The following is a 24,919-nucleotide window of genomic DNA, read 5'->3' as shown; positions in this document are numbered from 1 at the left end:
TTGAATGCATAACTGCAACCCACCACTTCTTCCATTGGTTTTGCTTCCAAATGTTCCATTAGTGAAGTACAATGAACAAGGTCGCTTCGGATTTGCTGCAAATCAGTTTTGCATGCTCTGCTGGAATTCCATAATTTTTGTCAGCATTGATGTAAGACTATCATTGGAAAAAGAAAATATGACTATAAACCAAAAAGTTTAAAACAAGGTTTCTTGCTAAGAAAATATGCACAAGATCGTTCAGAACGCATGCAGAAAAAAGAAGAAAGCAGGATCTTACTCTGACTCAGACTTCATGGCAGTAATAATGATCTCGCCTTCATATTGACCAGGTGATTGTTCAACAGCTACATCTACAGAAAGCCAAAGTGTTGATGTTTCTCTGCACGACAAACTATGTATTACATGCAGCCAGGAGGAAAAATATTTGTAGGGTCACCTGGCAGTGATATTACAAGGCTATTCTTTCCACAAATCAAATGAGCAGTACCCAGGCAATACGTTTATAAGAGTCACTGGCAGATCAAGAGGTACAAGAGCATCAGGCACACCTAAGACGGGCACCACATGACGCAACGTCAGGGATTCTCCGGCCACTAACCTGCCAATACCAAGCTGCAGTGTTGAGTTCATGGAAAAGACAATATCAATCAAAAGAAATTGACATCCTAAGAATCTACACAAAGAAGCACAGTCTGGGATCAGTAAGCAAACCTATCACCAGAATTGGAGCACAAGTCAGAAATCTGGACTTGTACAACACCACCAACACCAGGTCCACCCCAGGAGACTTTAGGGCGCAAAGAGATTTGTGCACTCTCCCTCTCATTTCTAGCAACCAAGAATGATATCTGTGGAGTAGATATGCAGATATTAAAAGAACATAAAAATCAAATATTCAGTAGCAATTAAAAGGCAAACGAATCAAAAAGCTTATATACTTAAAGAGCCAAGGACTAGTAAAAATATTCTTAATAGAATGTGAAAACGTTCTTACATCTAAAATATAAATGCTGCAGCTAGGCAAGTTGCATAATTAGAAGGTAAAGAAGTCCAACCTAAGCGTCAACACAAATGCCATAACCACAGATATTGATGAAGTGGCCATACAGAGCAGACCTGGTTAATTTTTTATCCACAGATTGAATTAATTTAAGTTTTCATGTATATTAACCTCTTACTTTTACTTTTTGTTTATTAGAATTATAATAGAGGGCAGTTTTATTGCATACAACATTAACATCAAAGGTCCGAGTATACTGAATTTATTCCCTTTCTTTTAATTAGATCATTAATTTTAAAGTTTGCTTTAAGATTTAAGTTTGTCAAATTGAGATTGTAGATTTACAAGTAGGCATTTGGAAATAGTAATATTTTGCATGCTCTATAAAATTGAAAAGCATTGGTATTTGCTTTTAAGTTTTCATTTTATGTTACATAAGTTGTGTTGAATTTAGTTTTAGAGAAAGGGAGAGGAATAAGACGTGAGAGAGAGAGAGAGAGAGAGAGCTCACACACCTCATTAGATTTCCCTAATCACCTCATAAGGTCGGCTGGAAGCTTACATAAACAGTCCAGAAAATAAATAAAAAATACTAAAAACTGCCGCGCACACTTCTAATTTACCCTGTAACCCCTTTTTCTAATAGTTATTACTTCTCAACACTCCTCAAGCTGGAACATATATGTTAATCATGGTCAACTTGTTACAACATTTAAAAAGTCTGAAATAAGAAAAAGCTTAGTAAAGACATCTGCAACTTGATCTTCAAAAGAAACATGTATAGTTGAAATGTTTCCCATTTGAATCCTATCTTTGATATAGTGTCAGTCGATCTCTATATGTTTTGTCATTTCATGAAACACAGGATTATATACAATATAGGTAACAGCCTTGTTATAACATATCATCTTCATTGGAAAAGGCATTTGAATGCCCAAACATGAGAGGATAGTTTTTATCCAAACCATCTGTTTGGCATTTTCAGCCATGGCCCTATATTTTGAGTCAGCAGTCGATCTTGTCACTACTCCTTGTTTCTTACTTTCCAAGAGACAAGGTTTCCTCAACAAAAAAACAAAATCCCATAGTAGACTTTCTACCAGAGACAGACTCTGCATAATCAGCATCAGTATAGGCAACAACCTCAAGAGGTGATTCTTTTGCAAACAATAATCCTTTTCTAGGAGAAGATTTGAAATATTTAAGAATCATCATCATCGCATTCCAATGTATTTTCCTTGGCTTTTATATAAATTGAGTGAGTTTTCCTACTACATAAGATATACAAGCGATAATGCAAGAAATGCATTAAATTTTAATAATATTTTCATTCATTTTTTAGGAGATTTAATGTTGAAACCTCTGTGTTTGTGCTTGTACTGGGTCTAAGGAGCTGAAATTCGAATTTGTTCAAAAACAAAGTCAAATTGAGTGAAATATGCTTAAACCATAAAATTTGGCTCAAAAGGGTAAAATAACCAAGTTTAGACAACTTTTGTAATGTAAAATACTAAACACCAGTTGGCACTTTGTATTAGCAACCTGTTAGCACACACGTAAAGGAGCTTACATGGAAAATGTCTTGCTTTTGCACATGGGAAACATTATATAGTTGCCATTTTTCTTCTGACACGATTGTGCAGCTGAAGTCTTTTTTCTACATCTCACAACCCACTCGAGAGGAAACTGAAGCCTAAGTCACATGGGTGCAGTAAAATGCATTCAGCACTTATGTCGACATGATGCAGGGGGAGTGCGGGTGCAGACACGGATTTGGTTCCGACACGCACCAAAGCTACACCTGATCTTTTTCCTTTTCTTTTCTTTTCTTTATGTTTTTTTCTTACCCTTTTTTCGATATTTCTTCTCCCCTTTTCCATTTCCCTCCTATTTTCCCACCTCTCTCTCTTTCTTTCTCAAACTTTTATTTTCTCCCTCTTTAAAAAGGAAGGCAGCCAAAGGTGCAGTAGTCGTCCTTTTTAAAGGACGGCCAGTCTGTTGTACTTTAAAAAGGATGACTAGACTATGCATATTTAAAATAAATACTTTATTTTATTTCCTCACTCTCTCTTTTCTCTTCCAAACTTTCAGCCTTCTCTTTCTCTTTAAAAAGGAAGACAGAAAAAGATTGTTGTGCAAAAGGCTCAGTAGACTGGTCGTCCTTTTTCAAGGACGACTAGTCTGCTGTCCTTCAACCAGACTGCTTACATTTAAAAAAAAGGCTTCATTTTATTCAATTTAAAATTTTAAAAATAAATTACATTCTATTTTCATGGTCCCTTAAAATGCACACAATACTCACATTCAATTTAAAATGTCACCCAGCAAGCAAAATGACCTTTGAAAAAAACTTACTTTTCAGTAAAAAATATATATATAAGCACACAACATTATTATTATTATTATAATATATATATATATATATACTCCCGCACCCAAATTTTTTGAGATGTGCCGCACTGGCACCCACACCCCGCACCATGTGACATAGAGTGAAGTGGTGACAAGGAGAATGAAGGCCGCACACGTTGAAGGAGATCGAGGCACCATTGAAGATCAAGGAGCTCTAGTGTCTTTAAAAGATTGTCACATTTAAAATGTCAAGTCTTTCTCTTATTTTATTTATACCTTGTGGAACATTTTGTATAAGTGTCTATGCAACACCATTAAACATTGTGCAACCATGTAGAACCCTAATTGTTGCAATAGGAGTATTTCTTCTAGTATTATAATTCTTGTCTACCTTGGTTCCATTTGAATTCGTCAGGTATTAATTCTATATACTGATACTCAATTGTTGTCCCCAAAGTTGCACACATAAATATAACTAGTGTGTGATTCCACATTGTATTACAACATGTTATTTAATTTTATATAGTTAAACAGGGTTTTGAAATAGATTGCAAAATTGCTTCTATATCCGAAAACTGCAGCATCATGCCTAGCCACAGTCATAACTTTCCAATCAATGACTGATATGACTTGTTATCCACAGGGTCTGACCGCTCATCACACAAGCAAACTTTAGGATTCATGAAATAGAGGCAGGTTTTGCGCCAAGCATTCCAGTCTCCTATAGGAAATCAACAAATATACTTTCTTTGATATAACATCATAACTATGTTATTCCTTGCAACCTCAAGCCTTAAGAAGTATTTAGTTCTTAGTATGCATCATATTTAGTTCAATAACACCAACCAAAATAATATCATCAATGTAGACTACCATAACTACAATACCTCCAGAATATCTCACAAAGGGAGACCTCCGAAAACCAGCTGCAGACATTACTTCAAAGTTCAAACAGCTTATGAAGCCAAGCTCAGGACTTGACTTCAACTTCTATATTGCCTTCTTCAACCGACACACCTTGTCATACTCCCCTTGTCGCTTAAACCCAAGTGGTTGTTGCATGTAAACTGTCTCAGTCAAATCACCATATAAAAATGTGTTCTTCACGTCTAACTGAGTCAAAGTCTGCCCATAATGAACTAGCACTGGTATCACTAGTCTAATAGTTCCTAATCAAGCAACAAGAGAGAAAGTTTCAAAGAAATTTATTTCATATGTTTGCATGTAGCCATTTGCAACCAATCCTTCCCTATATCTTTCTACAATCACATCAAAGTGATACTTGATAGTAAACTCCCACTTGCAGTCCATAACATCTGCTTGAGCCAGGGCATCAACAAATTCTCACGTGCCTCGACAAACTAGGCAATCTATCTCTTCTTGCATAGCTTTCTACCACTTGGGATCAAGAAGGGCCTACTGATGACTTACTGTCATAGAAGTGGCAAATAATGCAAAGATAAACTTTTGCATGTAATGCCCGAGCCTCTCCATAGAAACATAGTGAGAGATAGGATGCAAAGTGCAATAGTGTCTGTTCCAGTGTTGTACGTATCGTACGATACGAGCCCGTATCGTACGATGTGAGCCCGTATCGTACGATGCGTACCGTACCGTTTTGAAAATACGGTACGATACACCCCCCGTATTGTAAATAGGGGTTGTATCGTTCTTGTATCGCACGTATCGTGCGATACAAGGCCCATATCGTACGATACGGGCTGATTTCGCAGAAACCTGCCCGAGACCTACTTATTCGACTTCTTTTTGAAAAATACCCTATGTTCTTCATTTCTCACGCTCGGATACTGCCGTCAAGGAGGGCGATTGTCCATTTTCACCATCAAAAAGTTGATTTTGACCGTGAAATCGAAGATTAAGGGGTCGATTTGTGCATGGGTGGTTGAGTTTCGTTGGGAGGAAAGGGGTTTTCTTCATTTCTTCTTCGTAAGGTATGAAATCTCATGTTTTTACCATATATTCATAACTTTTTACCGTACAATCATAGATTGAAAGATTTTGAATGTTTTTCATTAAGTTTACCATAGGATTTCGTTTTTTTTTTTTTTAAAGATATGGATCCTACATGGCAGTGGTGCGAAAGGGTGAAGGAGAATAACCGCTTGAAACTCAAATATAGCTTTTGTGGGAATACATTTTCAGGAGGGATTAGTAGAATGAAACACCATTTAGCAGGGACCTCCAAAGATGCGTCTCCTTGTGTTGGAGGACCAAACAAACTTTTGCCTCCATTTATGCGTCAGCAATGATTAGATATGCTTCATGCTTTACGTCAAAAGAGGATACAAAAAGAAATTGAAGAGGCAGATGTAGGCTATAATGAGCCTTTGGAAGATGAAGAAGAAAAGGAAGAAGCTTATGAATGTGATGATGAAGATGATAGCAGTCTAAGAACAGATTTGGAGACCTCAAGAGGTAGAGATCGTAGAGGAAAATGGATCATGTATGAAGGAGGTCGATCTGGCATAACGAGCATGAAGAGAAGAGGCACAGCAGATATTAGGGCCAGGTGTGGTATGCGACCACCTAGTGGTAGAGTTCCTACTGGTAGGTCTAGTGTTGGTTCTATTAAGAGTTTTTTCCCTTCATATACTAGCCCAGGTGGTCAGCCGCAGATTCGTGCTCCTATGACATCTAAAGATATGCTATATCATGCACACAAGATGGTAGGGAAATGGTTTTATGATGCATGTATTCCATTTAATGCAGCTAATTTTTTTCAATTCCAAGTCATGGCAGATGCAATTGTTTCTATACGCCCCGGATTCAAAATGTCATCATATCATCAGTTGAGGGGCAAAATTCTTCAGGATATAGTCAAAGTGAACATTGCGATGAGTTGAAATTATGTTGGAAGGAAACAGGTTGCTCCATTATGTCAGATGGATGGACTGATACAAGGTCAAGAACACTTGTAAATTTTCTTGTTTATTGCACTAAAGGTACAATGTTCTTGAAATCTCTTGACTTGTCTGGTGTTCCTAAGACTACTGAGACTTTGTTCAATGTTTTTGATAATGTCGTACAAGAAGTTGGACCTGCAAACATTGTACAGTTTATTACAGATAATGCTGCAAATTATAGAGCTGCGGAAGATTTGTTATTTCAAAAGTATAGAAAATTTTATTGGAGTCCATGTGCCACTCATTGTGTTAATCTAATGCTTCAAGATCTTAATGAGATGCATGATATGAAATCAGCCATTGACCAATGTCAAAAGGTAACAAAATTTATCTGTAATCATGCATATGTATTGAGTTTGATGAGAAAGTTTACAAAAAGAGTTGAATTAATACGACCTGCACAAACTAGATTTGCCACAAATGTATTGACTGTGGAGAGTGTGGTGAAACAAAGAACTCCTTTGAGGCAGATGTTCGCTAGTGAAGAATGGGCTGCATATCCACATGCTCATAAAAGAAATGCTTCTTTAGTTGTGGATATTGTATTCAATAACGAATTTTGGGAATCATGTGTGAAGCTATTGAAGGTTTGTGTTCCATTAGTTAAAGTTCTCAGGTTAGCTGACAGCGATGATAGACTTTCAATAGGGTACTTGAAAGGCAACTTACTATCTATTGATAAAGCAAAAGCGGCAATTCGAGACAACTTGAAAGGAAAGAAAAAGTTATATATGCCCATATGGAAGATTATAGATAAAAGGTGGACTGGACAGCTTCATCAACCTCTTCATGCAGCAACTTACTATCTAAATCCTGCAATTAGATTTTCTCCTACATTTAAGAAGGACAGAGAAGTCTTAGGTGGTTTGTTGGATTATATTAACGTGTTAGTGGCAGATTCTAGAGAACAAGATGTTGTGCACAATGAGTTGGATGTATATGATACTTGTTTTCGGAACAGGGGACAACCTGTCACCATTCGAGCCAGGACAACCATGCGTCCAGGTAAATACATAGAAATTTTTAATTTACTTTGCATTTGTTACATTTGATTCTTTTAAAACTTTCACATTGATTTGTCATATTTTTGTTTAGATTTGTGGTGGAATAGGTATGGGTTTGATTGTCCAAACCTAGCACGTTTTGCAATCAAAGTCCTCAGCCAGACATGCAGTGCTAGTCGATGCGAAAGGAACTGGAGTGTGTTCCAACATATCCATAGCAAAAAAAAGGAATAGGCTCGAACATAAAAGGTTGAATGACATTGTCTTTGTTCGATATAATATGAGGTTGAAACAAAGGTAATATAGGCATATAGCTTAATGTTTACATTTTTTGTATAATATATTTATATGAAATTATATATTAACAAGTTTTCTCTTATTTAATGTAGAGAATTAGAAAAATCATTAGCAAGGAAGCACACATCTCAGTTCAATCCTATCAGCTTGGAAAATTTTGACGATCTAGAGCCATGGATTGAGAGAGAACCAACTACAATATTTGATGATGAAGATCTTGAATGCTTCAACCTTGAAGAAGGCTTTGTTGATGAAGGAGAGTCTGCTACTGCTGGTGCTGAATATGTTGGTGAGGATCTTCAAATTCTTGACGATGAAGATAAAGAAGAAGATGAAGAAGAAAATGAAGATGAAGATGATGAAGACTATGAATGATGAATCATGGATGAGAGTCAAGTCAAGAGTGCTTTCATTTTATATGTATCGAACGGCTTAAGAGTTATGAATCTATGGTTGTTGAACACTTGAATGTTTTATCACTTTATGGCTTATGCTTTGTTGAATGATATTGTTATGAATTTTGATGTCTATGAATGATGAACGTGTAAGTTTATAGCAATAATAAGTCTATCATTATCTCAAACATGTTTTCTATAAATAATTTATTATTTTTAATTTTTTCTGATTTTTTATGAATTTTTCGATTTTTTTAAATTTTTTCTGATTTATTAATATTTTTTTTTTAAATTTACGATACCGTTACGATATTTTACGATACAGCGTATCTTAAAGCCCGACCAATAGGCTTACAATATGCGTTTTACAACATTGGTTTGTTCTTTCTCAGTGCAATAGGTAAATCATCTTTGACTACTTGTTCATCTGCACACTTTTCATCACAACCACCACCATTAGAGGGACTTACCTCAAGATCAAAAGATGAGGAGGCATGTCATGTGTAAACCAGAGGGGAATCATGGAACTGAGAAACAACTGGAATTGTAAGTTGTGGGGATTGAGCTGGTGTAGATTCTAAAGGAATAGAAGTAGGGCTGCAAAACGAGTCGAGCCAACTCGGGCTCGACTCGAACTCGCTCGATAAATTCGACTTGAGCTCGACTCGAACTCGGGCTAGGATTCTATGTTATAGTTAATATCCTTGTTATATGTGAAATCTCCTAGGATTCTATGTTGTAGTTAATATCCTTGTAATATGTGAAGTCTCTTAGGTTTCTATGATGTACTTAATGTCCTTGGAGCTTGTGAAATCTCCTAGGATTCTATGATTGGAGACTCTTAGAATTCTGGAAATGGGATTATAAATAAAGGCCGTGCAAACCATTTTGGCTACGACTTCTTCTCCTCAGTTTCTTCTTGTTTTCATTCTCTCTCTCTCTCTCTCTCTCTCTCTCTTTCTCTCTCTCTCTCTCTCTTCCTGCGTGAGTACTGTTTTCTGGTTACAGATATTGGGGATAGATTTCTATCATGGTATCAGAGCGCCAGGTTACGTTATCTCTACCAAACGAAATACCCAAACAGGTCTGATCTGGTTAGAACTCTTTTCTCATCTTGTCTCTATCCTGAATTTACTTTTCTCTTGCGCAATTCTTGTTCCTTTTTCTTCTTGCTTACCTAAGGACACATCTTGTTATATCGTGTCTTCTTTCCCTCTCATCTTCTACCTATATACCATTCCTTTCTGCTGTCAGGCATGTCCTCAAGTTTTCTTCCTCACCATATTACCGAAAAACTCAACCATGAGAGTTATCTGATTTGGAAAAGGCAAATCATGCCTTTCATAAGAAGTCAAGGCCTCTTTGGACATCTCGATGGTTCAACAAAGGCTCCACCAATATCCGTTTTACATGAAATAAAAAATGAGGAAAGAGAAGTTATTGTTGTTCATGAAGACAGCAATCCTGAACATGCTATGTGGATGAGACGTGACCAAAGTCTGGTTGCGTATATTTTGTCCACTTTATCTCAACAAGTGTTACTTTCAGTTTCTGATGATTGTACTGCAGAAGAATTATGGGAAACCCTTGCTGATACCTTTTCCCAAATATCAGAAGCTCGAATTATGTACTTAAAGAAAGAATTTCAGAATTTGAGCAAAGGTTCAACGTCTATCATGGATTATTTGGGGCGTATTAAGGCCGTCGCAGACCAACTTGCTGCCTCAGGGAATAACATTTCTGATAAGGAAAAGGTGCAGCAAACCTTGAATAGACTTGGGCATGATTATCATGCTTTTATTACAGCTCTTGAGGTCCTTCCTGTTTTGCCTTCCTTCAACGAACTACAAGGTAAACTTCTCCAACACGAAATGAATATGAAAAGAGTCATTGAAAGGACTGATCAAGGGAACTCCCAAAATGTGTTGGCTATGAATGTAAAGTTTGGTAAGAGCCATGGAAACTCCAACCATGGTGGTCGTGGCATTCTACCAACACCACATAACCAAGGTATGTCTTCTTTGGATACTTCAAGAAAAATACCAATTTGTTTTCAGTGCAACAAGAAAGGGCACATGAAGGCACAGTGTTGGTTTAATCCTCAAAATAAAAACAAAGGGGTAAGACATGATTATAAACAAGGAAGACAAAGTTCTAAATCCACCGCTCAAGATATGCAACAGCTATTGATGACCGCATTCTCAAAGATGACTATAAAGCAAAATGAGCAGGGAGAATGGTTCTTGGAATCAGGTGCAGCTACCCATGTGACAGGAAATACAGGTAAATTGACTAACTTATCCCCTCATTACAGTAGAAGTTGCATTATAACAGGTGATGGAAAATCTCATCCCATTACACATATTGAAAATGCACATATTCCATTGTCATCCTCGTCTCTATCACTGTCCAATGTTGTTCTTGCTCCCAATATAAAAAAGAACATCATATCCATTTCTAAACTCATTGATGATACAAGCTCTTCTATTGAATTCACACCTTCTTCTGTCTATGTCAAGGACCTCCAAACGAAGAAAATGTTTGCTAGAGGGGAGCGTCAAGGGAATATGTACGTCCTCAAGGAATGTCTACCCAAGGATTCATCCACTTTTGATATAGGATTGAAGACATTTTCTCTTTCTCATAATGCGTCATCAGTGCCAAGTTCTTGCCATTTTCAATCAAAAGTAAGGGGCCCTAACCAATTTTTGGAGTCTGATTTGTGACATAGTCGGCTAAGACACTGTGGTCGACATTTCATTGAAAAACTTGTCACAGATAGTCTCATTCCAAGATCAAGCTTACCTCTTACTTCAAGTGTCAAAAAATGTTCAAGTTGTGGACTTTGTAAGAGTCATGTTTTACCTTTCCATAATATAAATCAAAGGGCTTCCAAACCTTTTGAAACTATTTTTTCTGATGTATGGGGGCCAGCCCCTATTGATTCCATGTCTGGGTCAAGATATTATGTCTTATTCATTGACTCTTACTCACGTTTCACTTGGATTTACTTCATGAAACACAAATCAGAAGTACCCCACATATTTCGAAACTTCTATGCCATGATTCAAACTAAATTTTCATCCAATGTGGTGCATTTTCAATGTGATGGAGGGGGAGAATATTCCTCGCTTGATTTTATTGAATTTCAACGTGAAAAAGGGATAACTAGACAAATTTCCTGCCCTTACACACCACAACAAAATGGTGTAGTTGAGCAGAAACATCGACATATAGTTGAAAGCGCCATGAGCATGATGCATGACACTAATGTGCCCATTTCCTTGTGGACTGAAGCCTTCCATACTGCTGTATACATAATAAATTGTTTGCCTATGAAACTCTTGATGTCTAAATCGCCATATTTTACACTCTTAGGCAAACAACTTGATTACAAGAACTTGAAGGCTTGTATGCTATGTTCACGTTGATGCTGCCTTGAGGAACAAGTTTCAAGACAAAGCTATTCAATGTAGATTCGTTGGATATGCTGATGAATATAAAGGTTTTCGATGCTACGATCCAACAAATAAACGTATCAAAACTTTAAGAAATGTCATTTTTGATGAACATAGTTTTGATAATACAAATGAAATGCCTATGACCATTGAATCTTATGATCCCTGGACCAGTACATAGTTATTCAATGCAGATCCTGTTATAGAAAATGATGTGCCTCAAAATGAAGATCCAGAGAGAGCAATACAACCGTCGGATATGGCTCAAAGTGAAAATCAAGAAGATCCAACACAATCATCAAGTCATCATGAAAGCAATAATGAAGAACAGAGCAACGATGCACATCGGTATTCGGGTCTTATCTACAGTCGACGACTAAGGGACAAAGATGCTCATAGTGAAGAAGACAACATGCCCCACCTTAGAAGGTCTCAACGCATTCGTCATCCCGTTCACAGGTGGGTTAGCTATGATTCTTTATCACTTGATTTTCAGTTATTCATGGCAAAAGTTGGGAAGGAGGAAGAACCTACTTCATTTGATCAAGCATCAAAATCATATCATTGGAGAAAGGCTATGAAAGAAGAAATGGATGCCTTGCATGAATGTGGAACATGGGAGATCGTTCCGAGGCCACACGAAAAGAACGTAGTGGGCTCCAAATGGGTATACAAAATTAAATACAAACCTGACGGCAGCATAGAAAGACACAAAGCAAGGTTAGTAGCAAAAGGGTTTACACAACAATATGGAGAAGATTATGATGAGACATTCAGCCCTGTGATCAAAATGGGAACAATTAGCGTGATTATATCATTGGCAGTTGAATATGGATGGAGACTACATCAAATGGACGTGAAGAATGCTTTTCTTCATGGTGATTTAAGGGAGGAAGTATATATGGAACAACCTCCAGGATACACGAAAGGAGACTCTCATGCATGGGTTTGCAAACTTAGAAAATCTATTTATGGACTTAAACAGGCCTCACGTTCGTGGTTTGACAGTTTCTTCTGCAAGATTCAAGAATGTGGTTTTCGGAGATGTCCTCTAGATCACTCTCTTTTCATTTATCGAAAGGAAAACATATTTACTTTACTTCTTATATATGTTGATGATATTGTTATCACAGGCAATTCAGAAAAACACATAGAAGAAGCTAAAGTTTTGATGATGCAAAACTTCAAAATGAAAGAGCTTGGTGATATACGATTCTTTCTTGGAGTGGAGATTGATAGGCACAATAATCGCCTCACATTGACACAACAGAAATAGACGTTGGATCTGCTGAAAAAGTCAGGTATGTCTGATTGTAAGCCTGTTGGAACTCCTAGCATTCTAAATCAAAGACTAAGTGCTCAGGATGGGGAGTTATATGAAGATCCTACGCAATATCGAAGTATTGTTGGGGCACTTCAATATCTTACATTTACTAGACCAGATATTATATATGCTGTGAATCAAGTATCTCAATTTATGCATGCACCTAGAGATACTCACATGGATGCTGTCAAAAGAATATTAAGATATCTTAAAGGGACAGCAGGAGATGGCTTAGTTTATGGTAAGAGTGAAAATATAACTACTGGACATCAACTTATGACATTCACAGATGCAGATTGGGTTGGAGATCCCGATCAAAGAAAGTCCATTTCTGGTTTTTGTATTTTCATTGGACGTAATCTTGTGTCTTGGAGTTGTCGAAAGCAAAAGGCAGTAGCAAGATCCAGCACTGAAGCTGAATATAAATGCATGGCTGCAGGTACTGCTGAAGTTACATGGGTTAAACATTTGCTAGAAGACATTTGAGAAAAGATTAAAACGTCAATGTTAATGTGCGATAATCAAAGCGCTATTAACATTGCCTTTAATCCCATACAACATGGTCGAACAAAGCATATTGAGATTGATCAACACTTTGTTAGACAAAAGGTGGAAGACAAGGAGATTCAGCCTATTTATGTTCGTACAGATGAACAAGTTGCAGACTTATTTATAAAAGAATTAACAAAGCAACGATTCTGGTTTCTAAAAGGCAAGTTGTACATGGTGCAAAACTATGCACAACTTGAGGGAGGGTATTAAAATATAAATCATTCACCAGCACGTTGAAGAGGAGTCTCTTAGGATTCCACCTCCTTGTAGAATGTGTTAAGATATTTAATTACCTTGTAACATGTGAAGCTTGTGAAATCTCCTAGGATTCTACGATTAGAGACTCTTAGAATTCTGGAAATGGGATTATAAATAGAGGCCGTGCAAACCATTTTGGCTACGGCTTCTTCTCCTCAGTTTCTTCTTGTTTTCATTCTCTCTCTCTCTCTCTCTCTCTCTCTCTCTCTCTCTCTTCCTGCGTGAGTACTGTTTTCTGGTTACAGATATTGGTGCTAGATTTCTATCAGAGCTTAAGCTGACTAAACATGAGTCGAGCCGAGCTCGAGCCGGCCAAGCTCGAGCTCGACTCGGCTCGTGTGCAGCCCTAAATAGAAGGAATAGGAAGAGTAAAGTGATCACTAGTTATAGACTAAACATGAGATTCATTATGGGAGAAAAAAGAGAGACTCATGAAAGGTAACATCCACACCATTTATACCCCTTTTGATGTTTGGCATATCCAAAAAACACAATTAGCTGCATGGGTTGAAAATCTGTCTCTGTTAGCTCCAAGCGTATGAACAAAACATATGCATCCAAACACTTTGGGAGGAGGCAATCGGAATAGTGAATGATTAGTATATCGCATATGATTAATAAGATAAAAGACTATCAGGTATTTGGTTACTCAACTCAGTTCATACACAATAAAGGTATTGCATCAATGCTACAGCGATTTTTCATCTAAATAATTTACACCATTGAAAATTAGGACAAAATATGCCACAATTTCATATATTGCATTTCAGTCTATAGGAATAAAAAAAAACAAAATTCAGTTTGGATATGAAAACAGGCAACTTGACACCAGTACTTGAAGTAAAGTTGCTAAAGCAACATTGATGACAATTTGCTAACACTAATAATTAAATGTCGAATTTGCAAGAAATATGTCCAATACTTACAGGTTCCAGTTGTCTAGGCATTTCTTGCTGTCCAACATTTGCTGTGCTTGGCAAGCACCAAACATGCAATAAATCTGAGGTGGGAACCTTTGTAGGATCCACCATCCTATTGGGCAGCTTTGAAAATTGCAAGCCGCCATCACTCCATCCATAACTGGTCCCTCCACCAGATACACCTTCAATAGGAGGCACAACGACATTCTCGGTGCTGCCACCAGGATATCCTGAAATAGGATCATAATGGATCTCTAAATTTACATGTTATAGGAAGATCTATTCTTTTGCAAAAGATGTATGTTCATGAAAATGTTTGTTATTTATTTTAATTCTAATAAATTACCATTACTCTATCAATACTTCATCATTAAAATTTAAATATCTTTTGCACACATAGTATGAGAACGATTTACCTGAAAAAGAAAAGATGTGTGTGATTTATTTCAAAGCCATATTGGTTCATCCAAAGTTCATACATTATAAAAAAGAATACCAGATTTCAGTTTCTAGATTTTCAAGGTTTAGCAAACACCATATTTTTCCAGAAGATGAAAAACCATATTTTTGAGAACCTAGGAAGTTAAAAACTAAGGAAAAAATAGGACTTGCTACCAAACTGGCCCTAAGGGTATATACAATGAGTACACGTGTCATGGACTCACATTTTCGCATTTTGAAGACCAACTAGATGAACTAGGCCAGGGGTATGCCAAAGACAAGGTTAGGCAACGATGGCCAAGATGACAGTGCACAATATTTTGGCAACTTGAAGTGATAGATAACCATATTGACAGTGGCTTGGCATCTCCTAGACTAGGACAGCGGTGAGGATAATGACAGAGTTGAAATGCAAATACTTGGTTTTCTTGGCTTGGATGCTTGACAATGCTATCAGACTGGCATGCCAACAGCGTATAGAAGATGGTTGTGCCATTGGTTTGAGAATCAGGCTATGTCAGGCATGCCAACAGAATATAGAAGATGGTTGTGCCATTGGTTAGAGAATCAGGCTATGTCAAAATGGTACGGTCCATCTATGTAATTTAGGCAGAAGATTCCCATAAATAGTGTTAGGACACACGCAAGGGTGTACATTGGTTAGGGGCAATTAGCCCAATAGTGGGATAGGCTGCAACGACACTGCATAAGACGGTGTATGGGTCGATGAGTGAATGGCGAGTAACAAATTAAAGTTTTAGTTGATGAGCTTTGTACGGATACCATAACCTTCAACAAGCCCATCATGACGAGGAGTTCATCGGTCTTGGGAAGTGAACTGATGGAGCCCATTATATGGCAATAATGCAGCAACAAATCACGAGACTTGGCAAGGTGGCCAAGCGAATGTTTGCTGGTGATGGCAACAATGCGGTAGTGATTGCGTGAGATATTGCAAGGTGGCCGAGTGAATGTGTCCTAAGGCAAATAACTAATTGCCATAAATCTTGTCAAATGGGGAATGATGCTTGAGTGTAGTGCACATTGAGGTGGCAATTCGACACAGTGTAAGGATCAGCGGTCAGAGACATATAAGCTTGATAGAGGTGAATGACCTGAAGTGGCCTTAAGTTGGAAAAGAGACAAGGCATGCTGGACAGTATTAGGTGGCATGGGACGGCTAGCACTATGCAATTTGATAAGATTCATCCATACATTGTGGGTCATCATCATCATAATTATTTTATTTGAATAACTCCAACCTACATAACAGAGATTACGTGTCCTTGATGGTAACTCGTTGTCAAGTCATGAGAATTATATGATTGGAGCGATTCACTTAACACTACACATAAAACTGGTTAGATTGCAAGAGTGAGGATTCCCATCTTCCACCAGAAATGAAGCACGGGATAGCAATTCTAGCAACCGTATTCTTCCTTTAAACATTGAACTCCAAAGAGGCAGGCTAGTATATACAAATTCGACGAATCTATGCCAATCCCATTTCATACTTCCAATCATTAGGAACCCAACGTTTCTGCAATGAAAAAGACGGGAAAATTTATCCGGAAAAGTAGCACAGGGGAACATCCCCCGTTAACTTTTTCCTAGTGATTGATTGAATATTCCTAAAGATAACCAATTGTTGATAATCCACCCATCCCAATCAACCCAAAAAAAAAACTAATTCCTCGATTCTGTACACATCTTTCTGTCAAAGTTCTCCCTTCAAGTCTGATTAGCATCAAACAAAAAAAAAAACACGGCAGGTAAAGTAGTTTGCATCGGAGAAATTGCGTGCCCGAAACCCTAAGCTCATGGAGAGAGAGAGATGAAGAAAGATCACATTGGGAGAAAGAGACGAAGAACGATCAGATCGCGACGTCCGTGGAGTTTAACTCACCTGCACCTTCCATCCTGCGCAAGGTGCTGTACCTCAGCTCTTCCTCCGCGCTTTGTAGTTTTCTGCAGAGGGGATTCCGGGCCCGGCAAATCGCTCTATCAAAGAAAAATATAGTGGATTAGGTCTGATTTTGTCATGTCCAGGTACCAATGAACGTGATTGCGGCCCGAATTTCAGCGGAATTTGAACCGGATTTGGTGTCGGTCACGAAATCGGCGAAGATTCAATGCGGCGCTCCCTCGGGGCTGAACGAGTCCGGAGTCCCTACAATTTTGAGCTTCGACCGGAAGGGGTTGAATGTGAAAGTTATTACTTATTAGGGACTACTACTGAATCCGAAGGACCCTCCCTAGTGAAATATGTTATATGGTGGGTTCGCCAAATGGGACCCAGTCCGTTGCCTCTTGCGAATAATGAAAAACCCACCTGGATATTGAATGACGATATCTACCCTTTTTTTTTCAATTCATAGAATCGTACCAGTCAATTCGAACGATCACAATCTTTCTCTCTTCAGAGTTCATATTCAACATTTTTTACATTGTTGGAAGTTTTCCCATCAATCATCGCTTTTGGTGAAGGCTTTTAATTTGCATCATCGTAAATGTGTTGTAGAGATGGGTTTTTAATTGAACGGTGAGATATTTATATTATTTGCATTGAAATTCTTCTTCCTTTCATGGTATCGACAAGAACAGTGAAGGGATTGTCAATTGATGCAGTGGTATATATAAATACAAGTTGCAATCTATTCCCATGTATAAAATCAAGTAAGAAGAACTAATAAACTATGAAACCATGCACCACTAGTTTTTTGGATTTCACAATGACAAATTTAGGTCAAAATCAAAGGACAAAGTATTGAATATCAATATATTGTAAATTCACTGTAAAATCAAGAGAAAACAAAAAATACACAAAAGAAAAAAAAATTATTTCAGAAAAGTAAAATTCGCAAGAAAAAAAAAGGCATAACGGCGTGTCATTACCGGGTGGATATGGGTGCCCGGTGAACATATTAATATACCGACCAAGATTTCCGGTAATAGAACTATATGGGTGGCGTAACCACACAGTACAAATGAGGCATTATTCTGCTTTCGACCTAGGGCTTCGCGGCTCTTATTAAAAAAAAAAAAGAGGAGGAGCATTCCACTTTCCTTGTTTTTGTTCACGGATGCTGGAAAGGCTAGGGTTGCAGAGCGAGAGAGAGGGGCAGACGAGGCATTCATCTCCATTTTGCAAGGTGGTTTTCCTCCTTTCATGGTGCTCCATCACCAAATCATACGTCTCCTTCTCTCTCCCTCTCTTTCTCTTTATTCTATCCCTTTCCACTACTAGAAATTAGCGGAAGTCTGCATTCTACGTTTGATTTGTTTTTTTGTTTTTGTTTTGGTTGCAAAGAGCTCATATCTAAAAACAATTTTGATTTGTATTAAACACCAATAGCTCATTCACAGTTTCACTTAACGCATTTCTAGCTGATAAGGTGCTCAAATTCTGGATTTGAAGAGCAGCAAGCTTCCACAGGTCCAAATGATGCTTATTTGTCTACGTTGTCTGGAAGCAACTTATCATCCTTCTAGATTCTGTTATGTTAATGACATGGTACCAGCCATACTGAGATTATTAAGCAGCACAAGGTTCGTGTATTACTGAGTGTTTTCATTCTATTTACATGCTAAAATAGACTGTGTATGCATGACAACACCAGTAATTTGTTAGTTTCTGGGTGGACCATTCGTTCAATGGCAATTCGGATGGGTTTTGATGGTCTGCTTCATGTATACAATTCTTTAATGTATATGTATTGGAAGTCTTGAGAATTCAGTACCGCACGTCGACTGTTTGATCAGATGCTTCTAAGGGACTGTGTTTCTTTGAACACGATGATATCAAGTTATTGTGCGTTAAATCAAATTGAAGAAGCACTGAAGTTGTTTTACCAGATGCAAGTGGAAGGATTGGAGCCGACACCAATGACTGGAACATACTGATCGCATGATATAATCAGGTTGGCAATTGTGATTTCACAATGGAGCTGATGCAGAGGACGATGAGCCATAGCTGCACGCTTGATGTTTATACATGGACCACAATGAGATCTCGGTATTCTCAGAAACAGGGGAAATGAAGCTCCGAGTCTCTTAGTTGAAATGTTAGCAGGAATTAAAGTACCATTGTCATGGAAAACGTACCTTATTAAAAAAACACATATAATATGTGAAAAATAGGTCAGCCGTATAAAACATGAAAAAATGCATTTAAAAAAACACCAGAAAATAAAAAATGTGAAAAATCACGTATTATACACATTTTTTCACGTTTTTTTGTATTTTTATGTTTTTTTATTTTTTTATAATTTTCAAAATTTATTAAATGTTTTAATTTTTTTAAAAATTTGTTGAGATTTTTTTTGACATATTCCTGAGATATACTACTTTATTGTATTATACATGAAAAATTTTTCACTGTATAATACAGGTACACGATATATATGACAATGAATTAAAATCCAATGGTTTGGTAGTAACAAGTGCACTTTTAGTTAGTTTGTGCTGACATGAAAAACCTTAGAAAAGGTACATAGATACACTCTGTTCAGAGAGCTGAAAATAGATGAGCAAATTAAACCTGTGAATAGAATTGAATTGGGAAATGAATGGAACCTCTTCCTTCCAGGCAAGCTCTCGACTGGTTATAATCCAGTCCTCCTGACTGGGAACTGACTTGAAGTGGCTGAAGACTTCATGAGTATGAGATATCAAGATGGATTCTAGCAAATTCATGTTTCATTGAAGTAGAAGTAGAGTTAGGAATTTCTTCGTGGCAGGGTTGAACTATTTTTTTTTTTTTTGAAAGTTTATGATGGCTAAATTATATTTTTCAAAATATGTATACAATCCAAATTAAATTTTTTGAAAACTATAACAAGTTATTTTTTTAATCTGACGGAGCCATTGCCCCTGCCTGCCCGCTTGCTCTGCCCCAACCTCTTTAGGAGTTGGTAAAAAGGTGGAAGTGAATATTGATGCCAATATGTTTAATGTTTCTTTAGTTTACTATATGTGATATATGTTTTGAAAATGTAGTTTTCCTCGTCTCAAAAAGTTATGTATATTACATATACTGCCAATTTTTTAATGTTTACCTAGGGTTTATAGTATTTAAGGCTTTTCATAAGTTGTTATATCAAATTTGTTGTGCTCTCTTTTTCCTAGGTTTTATTCTGCTTTTTAATGTGAAGAAGACTTTCAATAATAGTTGTTCAAGGTTCACAACCTTTGGAAGCAAAGATTACACGTTTACATGTGCCACCATTAGCCATACACCAACTTAGGTTTTCAGGCTTTGAATGGGGAAATCTCAAAGATTACACACCAATTAAGTTACTATATAATTTCTTTTACAAAAGGGGGAAGGGGGGAAGCCTATCAATCCATGTCAAAGAATCTGGGTTCAGGTATTACTTTGAAACATGCAAGGAGAACAGCATCCGAAAGGTGACAGGCTGCACCCCACGTCAAGTCAGATCCAATTTCCAATCAGCCTGGTTTGGCCCTTGTCCAGATCCTATCTCTGAGCCAAATCTCATAAAGGAGGCTAAAGCCCCTCCCCTTTTGTAACTTCTTAGCTAACAAGAGGAAATCTAAGGGCTCAGAGCCTCCTAGCCAGCCACACTACTCAAGCAACCCAGCCACCAGAAGCCCAGAGTTAACCCCCTTTCGACTTATATACAACTTGATATGGTTTGGGTTTATTACATACTGGGTCTATATCCGACCCGATACTCCCAACTCTTAACCCCTATCTAATAACTCTGTAACTACTACTATATACCAGCACTGAGTAAGTTTGACGTCTCACAATCTGCCCTCCCCTCAACAGCACCTTGTCCTCAAGGTGCAAACACTGGAAAACGCCTTTGTATCTGTTCAGCTGGCTCCCAGGTGGCTGGCGGTTCGTCGTGATTGGACCATTCCACCAGCCACTCCGTTTGTAGTCTGGTGCCTCCATTGGTCTTCCTTATGTCTAACTGCCTATATGGTGTGATGGACGATGGTTCTATTAGGACAGTCGCAACTGCTTCTTCTTGGAAGGAGGGGGGTGACAACTCTTGAGCTTGGAGGCAGGGTGAATCAGGCTTTCCTCTTGCAGAATCAATTCATATGCCAAGGTCCCTATCTTTCTCTTGATCTGGTAAGGGCGGATGAATTTTGGCCCCAATTTCTAAAAACCAAGTGGGCATTGAATGGACTAGTGAGGTTATCGTCGCAGATATACCTAGTCTTCCTTTTGGAACTGTTGGTCTCGATGTCGTCGATTATACTGGATCACCATTTTGTTTTTGGCCACTGCCAAGTGCTGCTTGAGGTCCTTGAGGATGGCATCCATGCACCTGAGCTAGATGTCGATGGCCTCCTCCTTGGCAGACCTTGGCTGGTAATGCCTAAGGCTCGGTGGCTTTCTGCCATAAACAGCCTCAAACGATGTCGTTCCTGTGGCATAGTGCCAGCATGTGTTTTCTGCCCATGATAGGTAATCAACCCATTATCTTGGGTTGCTGCCCTGCGAAGCAGCGCAAGTAGGCTTTTTTCTGCCCATGATAGGTAATCAACCCATTATCTTGGGTTGCTGCCCTGCGAAGCAGCGCAAGTAGGCTTCAAGGCTTTTGTTAACAATTTTTGATCGGTCGTCTGATTGTGGGTGGTAAGCTGTGCTCATCTGTAATTTGATTCCCTAGAGCCAGAAGTACTCTTTCCAAAACAAGCTAAGAAACAAGGAATCCTGATCGCTTACAATGGACCGAGGAAGGTTGTGAAGTCTTCTCACTATATCTTGAAATGTGCATGCCACTGTCTTTGCTGTGTAGGGGTGTGATAATGCTATAAAGTGTGAGTACTTGGACAGATGATCGACAACCACCAAGATAGTAGATTTCCCTCGCGACTTCGAAAGCCCTTCGTTGAAGTCCATCGAGATGCCTTTCCAGATCTGATCAGGAATTGGTAGTGGCTGCAGCATACCAACAGGTCTCATCGTCTCTGACTTGTTCCTTTGACATACATCACAGGCTCTAACATACTCCCTGACCGCCCTTTTCATGATCTTGAAGTCAGGCATTCGGAGAACTGGTGTTGTAGTGATCGCCTGCTTTAGAGTGTTGAAGGCTTCTTCACTGGCCTGCTTCTATACAAATTTGCTTCCCTTGGTCAGCTTGATCAGTGGTGCAACGATGATCCCAAATTGTTGTACAAATCCACGGTAGTATCTTGCTAGACCTTAGAAGGATCTGACCTCCTTCAGCGACCTTGACTGCTTTCATTCACGAACTGCCTGCACCTTCTCCTCCTCCATGCTAACTTGTCCTTGGCTGATCATGTGTCCCAGGTATGTGATTTGTGGTGCTCCAAAGGAGCGCTTGGACAGCTGGGCATGGAGCTGGTGTTCTTGTAGTGTCGCCAACACAATCTGTAGGTGTTGGAAGTGCATCTCCTCTGCTGTGCTACATATAAGAATATTGTAAAAAAAAAAAATAGCACAAACCTGCGAAGATAGGGCCTGAAGACGTCGTTCATCAGCGACTGGAGCATAGATGGCACGTTCATCAGACCAAATGGCATCACCCAAAATTCGTAATGTCCGTCATGTGTTTGGAAGTCCGTTTTTGGGATGTCTTCTACAGCTACGTAGATCTGATAGTAACCCACACGTAGGTCTAGCTTGAAAAATGGGTGGTGCTATGGAGTTCGTTGAGTAGCTCCCCATAGTGAGTATCGGGTACTTGTCCTTCACTGTCACTGAATTCAATGCTCTGTAGTCAATGTAGCTAAGGTCCTCAAACCTCTCCTGTTAGTCAACAACTAATCCCTTCTGTCTGATCTTGGAGAGTTCGACATTATAGTCAAAATAGGAGGAAGGCCAAACCTGCTTTCATGGCCTCCACTAACCCTTCCCAGTTGGGCTTTTCTTGGTGCAACAATAACCAACGATACACTGAATCGCCGGTCCCTCAAAATGCACTGTTGTGCAACTCACCTTTTGAGCATAAGCAATTCCTTGGCATTCGAAGAACTATTTTGATTTGAAGATCTAGCTTAAGGTGTTTTCTCTTGCGAATTTGGGGAAATACATTTTCATCGACCTCCATCTGCATGGTCCCCCGAATTCCCCCATCTCCCTTCAGACACCGATGGATTGGGGTCCCATTACTTGGAGGGTTGGAGGGCTCCCTGTTATTTTCTGTTGGGTGATCTCTTGTTGGTTCACCTATCTCTGTTCTCCCTATGCTGGGGGAGTTAGAGAACCTACTAGAGGATCTCCTTCATCATGGTCACCAGCGATTGCTGGTCTGCCACGAAGGCCTTCATCCTTTCATTTGCCTCTTGGTTCTGTCGTTCAATCGTCTACAGGGTGCAGTTCATGGCTTCGACTGCTTCTTCCTCTATGTGCGATGAGTTTCCACCGCAGCCATGACCTCACACAAGGTTACCCTGTCGCCCATTTGGCTTTGATACCATGAGCTTCTTGTTAACACCCCAAAATTTTCCACCCTAGTTGATTGAAGCAATATCAGAATTTTATAAAAGAATTGTGAAAAAATGTAATTTCAAAGCGAATTTCGAATCTAAAAAACAATTTAGATTGAAATAATGAATTTAACTCGTGACACGAATTTCAATGCAAGATTACGAGTCCAAACTAGGTCCAAATTAGGATTAGAAATCCAAATCCAATCACAAATGTCATTTGAAATCCATATCCAATTACAAGATTCAAATTTTGATTTGAATATGAGAATTAGATCTAATTCGAACTAAAAGACTATGTGAGACCCACGTGTGGGCACCACCTGGCTCGTGTGGTCAGAAGCCCACCCAAGAGGTCACGCACCTCCTTTTTCAAAAATATCTTCCCTCAATTAAATGAAAAGATCATTTTCAAAAAGAAATAGAGAGACATTAATCTCTCTCTCTCTCCCTTAGTTAAAGAAACGTCAAATTCCAAAGAAACAATAAGTGTTAGAATTAGACTCACCTAACCTACTTAATCCAAGTAGGTTAGACCTTGGTGCACCCAAATGTGGCGCCAACTTCAGCTAGGCTCAGTCAACACGAGCTTAGCTCAGTCAAAAGGGTAAGTCTATCCCATGACCCAATTAGTGGACAAAAATAGACCTTGACCACATCAAATCCACTTTGATAAACTGAGTTAAAGTACAATTTAGCTCAATTAAAAGCTTTCTTAGCTCAAATTCATCGAATTACCTCAAGCAAATTCAAACTACTCGCAAATGAGCTTTGAGTTTGGTCAATTGGTCAAATTTGACCAATCTAGATGATTTGTTCATTCTAAGATCAAATTGAAATTACAAAACTTAAATTAAGATTTTATAAAAAACAAATATACATTTGGATTTGTCAAATTCATAAATCAAATATCAAATTGAAATTCAATATTTCAAACAAAAGTTTGATTCAATTAAAATCCATCTTCAATCAAGTTATGGACGAAAATACATTTTTAAATCAAATTTGATAGAATTTTCAAAATTTATTCAAATTTTAATTAAATTATTATAATTTAATTACATTTAGAGCGACTAGGTTTTAACCTAATAAGCTTAATTCTAAGCAAAATAAATAAAATAAAATAAGGCAAAACCCTCCACAAAGGTATTTTTGTCCAAATTTTTTGTCAAAGTTGGGTAGCTAGGTATGAACCAAGGTAGACCACACCAAGCCCAGCCCACGTAGCTCGTGTAAATGAGCTAGGTGTGGTCAACTAGGATAATTAAAATCCTATTTAATCATTTTACAAGTCCCCAAAGTCTTAAGTGAGTGTCCAAGGTGAGTTAAGAAGGTAGTTGAACTCATCTTTTCCTCTATATAACCCCTCCCCCTAGCAACCAAGGAGGGGGACAAATTTTTGAGGTCTTCATCAAATTGCTCCAGCCAATGAGTTAGGAAGGAGAAGCCAACTAAGAGAAAAAAAATTTGTTCAAACCCTCTTTCCCCTTTCTCTCATTCTCTTCTTCATTTCTCTTATTCTCTCTATTGATTTTGCTAAGTTAGAGTGCTTAAA

At 38.3% G+C, this 24,919-nt stretch overlaps 2 protein-coding genes and 1 long non-coding RNA gene across 9 annotated transcripts in view; 2 read left to right on the top strand and 1 right to left on the bottom strand.

Annotated features, from left to right (window-relative positions):
* Positions 1-17,171, bottom strand: part of LOC116252613 (uncharacterized) — an 89,337-nt gene extending 72,166 nt beyond the window's left edge. The window contains exons 1-7 of one of the 7 annotated variants that reach the window (XM_031626993.2): positions 17,024-17,158; positions 16,835-16,929; positions 14,494-14,717; positions 715-851; positions 491-601; positions 281-382; positions 24-120 (exon numbers count right to left, since the gene is read on the bottom strand). In XM_031626993.2, coding sequence (XP_031482853.1) covers positions 24-120; positions 281-382; positions 491-601; positions 715-851; positions 14,494-14,717; positions 16,835-16,847 — 684 coding nt within the window. In that variant the 5' untranslated portion in view covers positions 16,848-16,929; positions 17,024-17,158. Of the gene's footprint in view, positions 1-23; positions 121-280; positions 383-490; positions 602-714; positions 852-14,493; positions 14,718-16,834 lie in introns of all 7 variants that reach the window. The other 6 variants (XM_031626995.2, XM_031626996.2, XM_031626997.2 and 3 more) reach the window with 6 other exon arrangements.
* Positions 5,267-9,423, top strand: LOC126409983 (uncharacterized). Its single transcript, XM_050077263.1, has 2 exons — positions 5,267-7,580; positions 7,673-9,423. Exon 1 carries the CDS (start codon positions 6,252-6,254, stop codon positions 7,329-7,331), a length of 1,080 nt encoding a protein of 359 aa, XP_049933220.1. The 5' UTR covers positions 5,267-6,251; the 3' UTR covers positions 7,332-7,580; positions 7,673-9,423.
* A 730-nt stretch (positions 17,172-17,901) lies between the features above and the next one.
* LOC126410019 (uncharacterized) lies at positions 17,902-22,621 on the top strand. The gene is made up of 4 exons (XR_007573242.1): positions 17,902-18,477; positions 21,708-21,867; positions 21,955-22,099; positions 22,226-22,621. It is a non-coding gene; the product is annotated as an uncharacterized LOC126410019 (long non-coding RNA).
* Positions 22,622-24,919: the final 2,298 nt, after the last annotated feature.

Source organism: Nymphaea colorata, chromosome 4 (assembly GCF_008831285.2).
Source record: "Nymphaea colorata isolate Beijing-Zhang1983 chromosome 4, ASM883128v2, whole genome shotgun sequence".
NCBI lineage: Eukaryota > Viridiplantae > Streptophyta > Magnoliopsida > Nymphaeales > Nymphaeaceae > Nymphaea > Nymphaea colorata.
This window is presented reverse-complemented; position numbering and strand designations above follow the sequence as displayed.